The sequence below is a fragment of the Mustela lutreola genome, chromosome 2 (genome assembly GCF_030435805.1).
Source record: "Mustela lutreola isolate mMusLut2 chromosome 2, mMusLut2.pri, whole genome shotgun sequence".
NCBI lineage: Eukaryota > Metazoa > Chordata > Mammalia > Carnivora > Mustelidae > Mustela > Mustela lutreola.
Genome location: NC_081291.1, coordinates 155,256,711 through 155,268,897, shown reverse-complemented (window position 1 = coordinate 155,268,897; position 12,187 = coordinate 155,256,711). Strand labels below are relative to the sequence as shown.

Here is a 12,187-nt window from a genome sequence, read left to right as displayed (position 1 = left end):
TCTCTTCTTTTAACATGATAAGGGCAGAAACAAGATGAATCCCTATCCTTTGACTTTCCTTTCTCTTCTCCTCCAGAACTCCCTCCCTCTGTTTTTGAAGCTCTTCATGATTTCTGGTCACCTGCAAGTGTGAAAGGAGGAGGCTGTCCCACTCGGCTTGACTTAGCTCTCCCATTTCTGGCTGCCATGTTCCCCAGGCCCAGTGGTACTCTCTTTCGTTCATTCAGTGGCTTGGTGTGCCAGCCCCCCCCGGCTCTTCCCGGGCCACAGCACACTTGCAGCTCCCTTATCTTATCTCTCAGTGCCCACTTTATCTGGCATTTCAAGTATAAAGGCTTCGAACTGCCAATTGGCGTGGGCAGAGAAAATGTCTTTAAATAAAGCATTGGCCAACACAATCATACTTTATAACAAAAGTTTATTAGGATTAAGTCATGTTAGAAAACTTCATGCTTTGCCATTTGCCATATTCACCTGGAATGACCATATTATACTTAACTGAGTATAAAACAAGTTGTGCCCTGTACTATTTGGAAAGTAAGAAAATCGATGTACATAGCAGTGTGCCTGACACCACCATGGTTAATAGCCCAACAACAGGTTAGCAAAGCATATGTTACCTCTGAGGTCTGGGCCTGAGGAAGACATCATTTCCTACCTCCTTCAGAAGTAGACCCATCATAGCCTAGGCACCGAACACTGGAGCCTGCTCTTTTGGTCCCTAATATTAACATCTGTATTTCAAGAGAAGCTAGGCTTGAGGTATCTTTATGGCTTACAAGGCACAGGTCATGCAGCTGAATTAAAAGCTATTGTGTTGGTCTGTCTGTCATGGGTCATGAGCCACCTTTGGGAAGAGGAGTCCTGATGCTGCGTCCTTGACTCCTCAGTGGTCTACACGTCACGAACTCTGCTCGTCTAGCTTCTGCTTCTGCTCATCAGCTGTGAGAGCTGGAATTGGAGGACGGGGCGGGACTCCTGCACGGGCTCCTGTCATGTGGTGACCAACCTCTACGGCAGAATCTCATTACTCAGCATGCACACGGGAGCTGCCACAGGGCCAAGAAATGATTCAGATGCAAGCAGGGACAGGAAGGCTCATTCTTCAGACAAATTATAATATGGGAAAAGGAAACAGCTTTCTCTGGAAGGGGTCCTATCAAGGTGGAGAGCAGTTGTAACCAACCCCTTCCCTCAGTAGGAGAAGCGGCTTGAAAAGAACGTCAAGGAGAACAGTGGGTCACCACCCAGCATGGGTTCTGCGAGGCCAGCAACAGTGGTATCGATCCCTTGCGTGGGCTTTGCAAATAGCCTTGAAGTCATTAAGAGCAAGTGGGAGTCTAGGTCTTTTAATACAAAAATTTCATTTACTAAACAGCTGGGCATTTCCTGCAGCTTAGGAGCCCACATGTTTATGCTCAGAAACTCTTTCCTGATTTCTCAACTCTCCCTAATGAAGGGAATAAAATCCGAATTCAGAGTGAAGGGCCTGGAGAGCTACAGACAGAGAAGAAACACCCGCGGCCCCAGCACCTCTGTTCCATCCTTGCAGCAGCTAGACTCCCGACTTCCTCCCTTCCCTACCCTTCCCACCCCAGCCCCCACCCAATTCACTAACAAAAATGGCTGCTGTCAAAAACTCAAATTCAGTTGCATAATATAGACAGATAATAATAAATTCTGACTTCTTCAGGCACCGGAGGATATTTGTGACAAAGTTTCGATTCTCTTACTGCATGGCCCAACCTCTTGGCCACGTGGTCTCCCCAGCTTGGCCCACAGTCCTCTGTGAGCCCCGCATAACTTGGGATTACATCTGCACCAGCCGCCATTAGTTCAGCTGGGACTGACCCGGGGTCTGCTCAAGCTTGAGTTCATAGCCTCCTAGGCCAAGGTCCCCCTCGTAAATGTTGTCCTTGCTCGGAGTCTGCGGAGAAGCTTTCTGGTCTACCCCCAGGCCCGCAGGAGGGCTGCAGGGTGAGGTGGCTTGCTCCTGGTAACTCATGGCCAGTTCGTCCTGATTCACAATGCATTCCACATCTTCCTCTTTGAGCTGTTCCTGGAATTTGGGAAGAGAGAGAAGTCACTTCATGATGAGGAAAACAAGAACTGTTTGTTTTCCCTTCTTAATGGCCCTGTCTTGCCATGGCTGAGGTTCTGCGGCAGCAGGCATAGCCTTTCTATGGCTGGAGGTGTGGGGGAGCATTTCCCATGGAAGACCTGGCCCAGGGACATAGCCATGTGAGGCCTCCAGGCCTGATGTGAAAGCTGGTAGAGAGCACGTGCTCACTGAGTGCCTCCTTGGGTTAAGGGAGATAAAATAAAATTTGGTGGATTTCTTGAACTGTTACCTAGCCAGGTTGAGAGGAGGTAGGATTTAGAGGAGGCACCTTAGTGCACAGAATGATTCTCAGCATTGGTTTTGTAACACTCGTGCCCATCACTAAATTCTCAAAACAGTTCCTGTTGTATTTTATTTGAGAAGTGTGTCCTCACGGTATGTTTGCTGGGATGAGTGTCGCAAAGCTGAACATGGTTGGAAGTCATGATAGCAGATAATGGCAGAAACGAACTAGATCAGGCCAACATGCCTCTCCTCAGACAGAGCTTTCCTTGAAGGAAAGAATTAAGATCTCCAATCTTCTTTCACTGGCTTTGGGAAGACCATAAACAATTACTCACAGAAGGAACCCTGGGTAGGTGACCGAGGTCAGTTGTTTCCACCATTAGGCTGTACCAGAATCACTTGGAAGGTTCACTGAAACACAGATGCTGGGCCCCAAGTTCAGAGTTCTGAGGTGAGCGTGGGGGATGGGGAGCTGATACTTCATATTTCTAGCAAGTTCCCAAGTGATGCCGAGGCTGCTGGTCCAGAAACACACTTTGGAGAACCGCCGCCTTAGGCTATTATGTCCAGAGCACATCTGAGATGCATTTTTCTCTGTTTATGCAAGGGAGTGGGCAGCTGGACAACCTCCAAGGGTGCCCCAAACTCCAAGACTTTGCTCCTCTCCAATTCCTGACCCTGGTTTGTTGCTAATGATTCTAATCCACTCCCTTGAGCTATAAAGCACAGGCCCAATACTTAAAACCTCAAACCACAGCAGTTTGTGGGGACATATTACTTCTTCTACATTTTCTCAATTGATTTTATGGTTAAAAATATTGGTAACAATAAAAAACTGCATTTTTAAAAGAATGAGCCCACATCAGCAGCATCTGAAAAGAAAAGAAAAATACCTCTTGGTGCTGTGAATTTTTAAATGCTTCCTCCTCAGGCTGGGGACTAATAGCCCTGAGGTTCTTGGGCTCATCAGTAGGCACCAAGCCTGTCCCGCTCAGCGGAGATACTCACCCCGTAGGCCTGAGGGCTGGTGAGCAACCTGGAAATCGGACCACACCATTCAGGTAACGTTGTGGTCAGCGGAGGACCCGCGTGGGTTAAAATTGGTTTCAGATATCTGCAAGGCCTGTTAAGGAATACTTGCCAAAAGGAAGTTAGAATTTCGCTTCCCACACAGCACAAAGCTTCGCATGCAGCGAAAGAGACAGTTCTGTTCACCTTTAAATCCCCTACTCCCTCATTCAGGAGGCAATTTGGCCTGCCAAAATTGCTGTTTGTAATCTTTGCTCCACACACTTTTCCAGCCCTCCCGGTAGCCTTTAATCAAAAAGAAATGGGGACTGGGCCACCGACATCAGAGAGAGGGGTAAATGTTCCTCTTCTCTTCCCCTCCCTCCCTGAATGTCTCATCTGTTTGAGAATGCATTTCTTAAGAATTATCTTAAACAATAGCAGAAAGGATTTTGTTTTCTTAAAACTGCACACATAGCTTAAACCACCAGTAATTTTCACAAAGAAGCAAGTGGTATTTCATAAAATGTTCAGTCATTTTAGAACTGGGTAGTGAACATAGATTGTTTTCCAAAATGGTTTATTTTCACTATTCAACGCGGTCGCTTTATACTTCATACATCAACGTGTCTGTATACAAAGTACGTAAATCAGTCGGTGCCGGGTTCATTCTATTGTCTAGCACCTTTCTTATCTCTTCATCCCCAAGTGCTCTAACAACTTAAGAGAAAACCCTATTAATCTAAAGCTGTTATGCTTCCCTCCCATCTAGCAATAGTGAAACCCCTAGAGGTTGCCTTGGGTTGTCTTGTTATTTCTTTCTTTCTTTCTTTTTTTTTCCTCAAAAGAAAGTAGTGGAATTATTTCACCATTCCATCAGACACAACTTTTAAGCCTTATATTATTTCCTGGGCTGGAGACTATTTCACCTCATCAACTTTCTGAAAAGCTATAATAAATAGGGAAAGGGAAAAAATGGAAAACAGTTAACATTGGTGGGCCTGTGAAGATCCGAGGTCACCCCCGGGTGCTGAGGATGTGAGGAGATCTTGGAGATGGCTCTACTGGATGGCACATGGAGAGCTGGACACGGCTCCGTCGTTCCTGGGATGCTCCGAGCATGGGAGGGCAGAGGGAAGGTGCAGGCCCCGAGAGCCAGGCATCTTGTCGCCTCTGGCCTCAAATCCTTCACCACCGAAGTGGTAATAAAGCAGGGAATGCTCCTGAACATAGCCCAGTTATGATGCAATTGAGAGACTGAAAAGATGCCCAAGACAGTCTATAACTCCAGCCGCAAATGGAAAACTTGACAATTCCTTTAGATGGGCGGCTGTCGTGCCCAGCAAAGGACCAGGGAAGATACTAAAGTTGAGAGCCTGGCCTTCCCTGTAACATCTTTGGGGCATATATATCTATGACTTGGAAGCCCTGTGATGGTCTTCCATTAATTTTCATTACAAACTGTTATTTCCTTCATTTTACGGATGGAGGAATAGAGGCCTAGAGATAGAATGATTTTAAATAATCCAAAGGCTCCTGTTGCTATTTGAACCCACCACCAACATCGCTAGCAAAAGATAAATTATCAGGGCAGAGTCATGCATGCGACCAGCTGGTTCTCTGGAGAGAAAAGCTTGCAGACCTCGTCCGTTCTGGCGAGAAGCAGATCCTCTCACGCAGGGGCTCATGAGGACATGTGGTCTAATTAGGGTTTATGGTGTGTGTGGGTCAGTGGGAAAAAACTTTTCCTGGGAGGTGAGGTGGGTGACATACATGTACAACTGTAGTGTAAACCAAGGAGAATCAGCCAATTTTGTTTCAAGATGGAGACGCGACAGTAGGTAAGCTACATTTCTAGAGACATCATATTAAAAAAAAAAAATGAAGAAGTTCTTCAAGGCTCTAATTGTTTCAGAGGGAGGCCTGGGCAACTTCCAGTGTTTGAGGTTCTCAGAATATCACCAAATTAAAATGCCAAAATGCCACAGTAATATTACAAAGGTAAAGCGCAAATTTAGAATTGTGTAAGAAACATATTTTTCTTTTAATCCTGATGAGGTATCTCTTTGACTCTGTGTGTAATGTTATTAGAGCTAACACTTAACGATGAAATGTGTAGCTTTTTATGAATGTGGGGCCTGGACCAAATGGGGTACTGTGGGCCTCTTCTGGACAGGTTTTTGGCTTGGAACGCTTCAGTCTAACTGGCAACTCTGCCCCTTTACTGACAGCATGACCTGTGGCCTTGCCCCTCTGAGCTTCAGATATTGCTGTGAATGTTGATGGGAAATAACATTATTTAAAAATGGTTTTAAACTCTATGTGTTATTCAAATGCTTTTTATTTATTTTAAAGATTTATTCTCTAGGAAATGCTTCTGAGAAATTGATGTCTCAATTGTTGTTTGGATAATAACAGGGAAATGAGACCGAGGGTAGGGATGAGGAAATGGCACACTGGGCATTTGGTGTGGCCTTGGGACTCACGGGCTAGGTCGCAGGTGGGAAATTGAAGGCGCCTACACCAAAAGTAGTATTTGGGTTAAAACTTGTTGTATGGGCAGCTAGCATGAGGTAGTAAGTGAGAGGTGGGCAGACTTTGTTGATGTAGGACTCTTCTAGGAAACTCACGGTGCCATTTTGGCTGCACTGCTGTCTCAGTAGCTGTGAGGCAAAGGCCTGAGGCATACTCCGTGTGGCATAAGTGGGATTTGCCAAGTGCCACGAAGAGCCATGGCAGATGTGGCACAGAATCTATGCCGAATTTCTTGGTTTGCCCAGTGCTTGCCATATATTATGTACTCAGTGGATGTTTTTGAATTTCTGATACAGAAAATATGAATGAGGGAAGTAGATTCTGAGTAATTTGACAAGAAAAGACAAAGGGGACAGATTATAGCCAACTAATAAGATTTTTCTGAGGATAAATGGCTAAGAAAGGTTGAGTTGAATATTGATCTCTTGGGCCTAAGTTATTAGACTGAGGGGACCATGAAAAGAGTGGGAATGGCATGAAATAAAGTGGTTAAAAAATTATCTTGTGTTTAACTCATTCATTTGTTCCTCCATATGTTCCTTCAAAATCATGTTTTGTTTTTTGTTTTATATTCCAAACTAATGAGGCATCTGCATGAGGAAATGGACAATTACATTTAGAATGGAAAGCTCTCTTGTCTCCAGACCGTGATCTCCTTGAGAAGATCCATTCACCTGGGTATAATGTTTGGCACATTTTAGATGTTCAAGAAATAGTTGCTGAATTAGTGAAGACAATAGACTCAGAGAGAGGAAAAGAATTGCTCACTGGAATCCAGCCAGACAGTTAATGGCAGAGCTGGGCCTGGGATCAAGGACGTTTCCATCACATGGGGCATCTTTCTTCTGCTACGGGGATACTGAGTAACAAACAGGTCTTGTCTGATTGGACATCTGATTTGGAATTGAGGAATCAGTTATTTTCAGAGTCTTTTATTGCTGAGCAATGTCTGGAAAGTGGCCAGATCTCCAGGGTTACCTAAATTATTAAAGAGTAAGAAAACTCTTTTGATGTACAAAAAACCCCCCCCAAAAACAAAAAACAAAAAAAAACCCCAAACCAAAACCAAAACAAAACCAACAAAAACCCCAACTGCTGATTTTGCAAAATGTGTTATTTTTTTCATCAGGTTCTAGAATATGTTTGGGGAGGGATAGTTCCCATTGGGTATTTTTGGTGCAGCTAGTTTTGCTTCTCTAATAAGCTAGAAATGTATCGAGATGAAATGTGAAGCTCTGGGGGAAAAAAAACAATGATTTTTTCTCATCCAAAGGGCATAGCTTTGGGAATAGCAGTTTGGTTCAGGAGATGTAAGCAAAAGCTAGATCTCTACCCAGAGTTTAACATGCATGCAATAAGGAAGACTTAACAGATGCCATTTTCTCCTTTGGCCTGAGTTATCAGAAGGTCCAGAGTTAAATTTAGTGCTTAACTGAACTAACGTCCAAAACTCCTGGTTATGTTTGATTTCTTCCTCTCTTTTGTTGGTTAGTTTTTGTTTTAATTGTTTTTTCATGTTTTACCCATTGTAAGTTGCCAAAACTGATGAGTACACAGCTTGCTCACATCTATGCTTCCTACGACATAGACTGGAGAGATGCAAAAACCCCAAGTAAAGATCTAGCTCGACAAATGAATGTCTGCCCCTTCAAGGGGACTAAGCCCCATTGCCCCTACGATGGGCTGAACTGTTTGGATTCTTCCCCAATTCATAAGTTGAAGCCCTAACCTGCAGTGTGATTGTATTTTGGTCGGGGGGGAGACTTGGGAGGTAATTAGGGTTAGAAGAGATCATGGAGGGGGTCCCATGATGGGATTACTGCTCTTATAGGAAGAGATACCAGAGTTTGTTTGCTCTCTCTCCACATGTCTACAAAGAAGTCAAGTGAGCATACAGGGAGATGAACCCTCTTCAAGCCCAGAGGAGAGTTCTCACCAGAACCCAGTCATATCAGCACCCTGATCTCAGACTTCCAGCCTTTGGAACGGGGAGGAAATCAACATCTGTTGTGTAAACCACCTGGTCTATGCTATGTTGTTATGGCAGCTTGGGCAGATGAACACACGCCCTCACTCTGACCCTCTTTAAAAATCTCTGTGAGTCCTAAAGAGCTATGTTCTTTTTTGTTCTTCTTCTTTTTTCTTTCTTTCTTTCCTTTTTTTTTTTTTAAAGATTTTATTTACTTATTTGACAGAGAGAGAGAGAGCGCGCGCAATTAGGCAAAGTGGCAGGGAGAGGGAGAAGCAGGCTCTCCACTGAGCAGGGATTCTGATGAGAGACTCGATCCTGGGACCCTGGGATCATGACCTTAGCTGAAGGCAGCTGCTTAACGCACTGAGCTACCCAGGTGCCCCTGAAGAGCTATGTTCTATTTTGGCTTTTCTAAACTTGCTTCGTCATGAAGATCATCTTGGACATTTATTAAAAATTCAGATTTCCAAGTCCTCCGCTGGAGATTCTGATTTGGCAGGTGTAGGAAGTAGCCTGTGACTCTTTTACAGAGAGTATGTATTTTCAGCCCGCCAGGTGACTAGTGATTAGGCAAGGATGGAACACGATGCTCTCTCTATGGAGTGGTGCCCAACACAGGAGATTCAAAAATTTTAAATAGGAAGAAAAAGAACATGGTCTCTTATGTTCACAAAGCCATCATGTTTAGGGTGAGGGGAGGTATAAGGTAAGCCCATTTGGCCCTGAACCCACGTCTGTCTAATGTAATGGATGCTGCCAAATGTTCCATCTTGTCAGGGGGATGGGCCAGATAGTTGGTTCAAAATGATGAAGCCTTGATGATGTTACACCTGAGTGAATTAATGAAGCATCGTGTCTGGGCTTGTGTAGGAAGACCGTGCCTACTGGAAGCGTTTGCATGTGTTTGTATGTATAAGCTTGATACACGGTCTTGTTATTTGGATAATGTACTCATCACTGCATGGCTGTGCAAAGAACAAAAGTGTATTTATCTCTGTATAGGCTTTTCAAGAATATACCCCAGACTCTTCCATTTATAAAGCATTTCTGTATGTCTTGTTTTCTCCTCACAACTGTAAGTGAGAATTATAGTCCCATTTTGCAGATCAAGGAATGTGTGAACAGATGGCTTTTCAACTCTCTTCTTTTTATTTTCTTTTAAAGATTTATTTATTTATTTGAGAGAGAAAGCGTGTGGGAGGGGCAAAGAGAGAGAATGAGAATCTTAAGTAGACTCCCTGCTGAGCATGGAGCCTGATATAGGGCTTGATTTTAGGAGCTTGAGATCCTGACCTGAGCTGAAACTAGGAGCTGGGCTGCTTAACTGACTGAAACACATAGGTGCCCCTCTTCTAATCTCCTCTTACCTGCTTTTCCAGGGTGCATTTAGCTTTCAGTACTGGCTTGGCACCAGATGGTCAGGGATCAATGGCAGGTGGGTGGAGAAGAATAAGTACATCCTGTAGTGGAAGCCAGCCTTGCCCTCCAAGCCCATACATTCCTGCAGAAAACCAGGGGTCCCACTTGCTGTTGACTTGCTGAGTCCCCACACTATTGTTTACACAGCATCCTTGGACAAAACTAGCAGAGGACACACCACATTTCACGCACCTCTCACGCTTCAATTCCAATACACAAATCACACTCCTTCTGCTTTGTTTCTCAGGAAATGTGGCCAAGTAAATTGAGTATGTTTTCCCTCATCCCTGTGCATAGATCAGATTTCATAATTGAACACTCACTCTCTTGCCATTTTGGGTAGATCTGTGCAGAGCCATGCTGTGGAGCTGGGGCTTAGGGTTCAGGTTGGAGGAAGGCTTTAAGAGTCCAAACAAGAAGGCTTCTTCTTTGAGCTGTTTTATCCCTCTGTTCCCTCTGCTTCGAGGGTGGACTTCCAAATTTGCACCAGGCGCTTGCAGAGAACGTAGGAATAAGATCCTGCCTTTGCAGCAGCCACTCTATTTCAAGAACGAGCCTATCAAGATGGCACCTCCTCCTAGGCGATCCATGAAGTTATGGTTTAAAAATAAGGAGAAGGCAGAAACCCTCTGTTCACATACGCAGATGGACATATGCTTCTTCATTTGACAATCCTAACCTTCACCATCTTAAAGGAAACTACTCTCGACAACTGCTGGGGCAGAAAGGGAGCAGCAAATGCCAGAATTAACACCTGGTGGGTAAGCGGAACTGCCTGGAGGAAGCCAGCACGGAGCGACAGCTATCCCTTTAGCCTCGTCTCTGAGCTCTGCTACTCTTATGCCGATTTGGTGAAGGGCCCTCCTTTCAAGGCCAAGCTAGTGTGTGTCTCCCCCCCACACCCCCCCCCCCCCAGGCTTCTCAGACCCGCCAGGCTGAGCTGCTTCAGTTCCCTGGCTGTTCTGTAGCGATGTGTATGTATATATCTGGTAGCATTTGTCACCTGTCTAGAAGCTACTTGTTTACATCCCCACCTTCCTCTAAGCTCCTTGAGGGCAAGAACTCAATTATTATTTAACAAAATATTCATACTGTAGAATGAAAAAGGCATACATCAAACCTCACCAGTCCAATGTACAGACTAGTGGATCATTACAAAGCAAGAAAATCACCCAGACCAGGAAACAGAACTTTGTTTCCCAGCCCCAAAGCCCCTTCTAAGTGTCTTGTCCTAATGCAGGCTCCACCCTCTCCACAAGGAGCTACTATCCTGATTTGTAATCACTTCCTTGAGTTTCTATTATAGTTTTATTGCTCAAGACCGAACCATAGTTCAGTCTTGCCTGCTTTTTAAAAATGTGTTATGCCTTTTAATCTGTAGATTCCTCCTCCACCCTTTTAATTTCTTTACAATTTACCTGTTGTAGAATGTGGGCCATTTGACTGTGGAGTTTCCTATCATCTGAACCTTGCTGATCCCAAGCTCTCTTGTGCAGCCCAGCATGGTCCCCTGCCCTTGGTATTTCCTGTAAACTGCCAGTTGCCTCCAGAGATTAGATCTGATTCACCTTCTCTTCAAGACTCTAGCAAGACTAAGGAAGGTACGTTATCTCTCATTGTGCCTTTTTGTGTGATCTGAGCAGCCACAAGCGTGTAATACCTATAACTTTTTGCTCACTGGGGACAGCAAATAGTGAAGCTCTAATTATTTATATAACATACTAATCATATTATTATGTATTATATTATTATAGTATTACTATGTTATTTGTACATATGAATTTATTAGGTAGAATGCTTTTATAAAGAGATTTTCATTTATTCTCTTGGGATATTTAGTGGCATAGTCAATATAAGAAAGACAAGATAAATACTTGATTTATTCCATCCATTTACCAGTTTTCCAGCTGATTCGTTATCATCCTCTGAAAATGATTGATTCTTTGTTTAAATATCATTAAAGGGCAACGAATTTAAATGAATTTGATTGTAATTATTATCATTGTTGAAGCTCAAACTGACCCATCTGTGGTCAGTGGGAGTCTTTCAAGTTTGGCTCTTGAGTGTTATTGACATGATGTCAGTATCTTTGATAGCTTCTCTGTCATCTGTATGACAACTTGTTCTAGGCTCATGTTGAACACTGCCTGTTTCAGACCTCAAACCAACCATTTCTCCAAAATTCTCTGATTTCTTTTAGTGAGAAGTGGTGTTTTAACAGTGAACTCTGGATGCCAAGAGTGGCGATACCCACTGGTAAATGTTCAACAACTGAGTCTTTTTTTTAAAGCTGAATTTGTAGCACTTCCCAGTTTCCATGGTATAAACACTCTCATTATGGTTGATTTCGATAGATCAACATGAAGTCACTGAACATGGAGTTGGGACGAGATGTGTACAATCTGTTCTCACCAGCTAGTGCAGACCAGCTTCATCATGCCACTAGTTATGTATCTCCTGAGTTACTATGGATACTTCCAATTCAAGTTCAGGAATTTTGGATTCTCAAGGACATAAGGAATGATAGAATTGGAATAGTCTATAAGTACTCATTTGTTTTATCCTTTATTAAATATATAGTATTCTCAGAATAATAATAATAGTAATAGTAATGATAATACTGATAGTACCACCACAAAAAGTTACATAATATATTAAAAAACTTTTACATATCCTCCTTATATTCTAACTTCCATTAAAAAAAACCCTATTGCACAACTATATGTAGTTATACTGTATTTACATTGTCAGGTCATATAGACATTACGTTCTGCACCCTCTCTCTTAGCTCTTGTTTAGTCCAGGCTCCCTGGGTAAATGTGTATTTAATACTAACCCTCCAGCCTTATGTCAATGCTTTTTCAGTCATTTTGATTGTCTGAAGCTTGTTCTTTAGTAGACTGCTC

General features: G+C 43.4%; 1 protein-coding gene across 2 annotated transcripts in view; it reads right to left on the bottom strand.

The window, feature by feature from the left end:
* Positions 1-401: 401 nt before the first annotated feature.
* Positions 402-12,187, bottom strand: part of SLC9A9 (solute carrier family 9 member A9) — a 695,514-nt gene continuing 683,728 nt past the window's right edge. For both annotated transcript variants that reach the window (XM_059163846.1, XM_059163845.1), the window contains 2 exons: positions 3,356-3,461; positions 402-2,059 (listed from right to left, as the gene is read on the bottom strand). In XM_059163846.1, the coding sequence (XP_059019829.1) occupies positions 1,832-2,059; positions 3,356-3,461 (334 nt within the window). In that variant the 3' untranslated portion in view covers positions 402-1,831. The remainder of the gene's footprint in view (positions 2,060-3,355; positions 3,462-12,187) is intronic.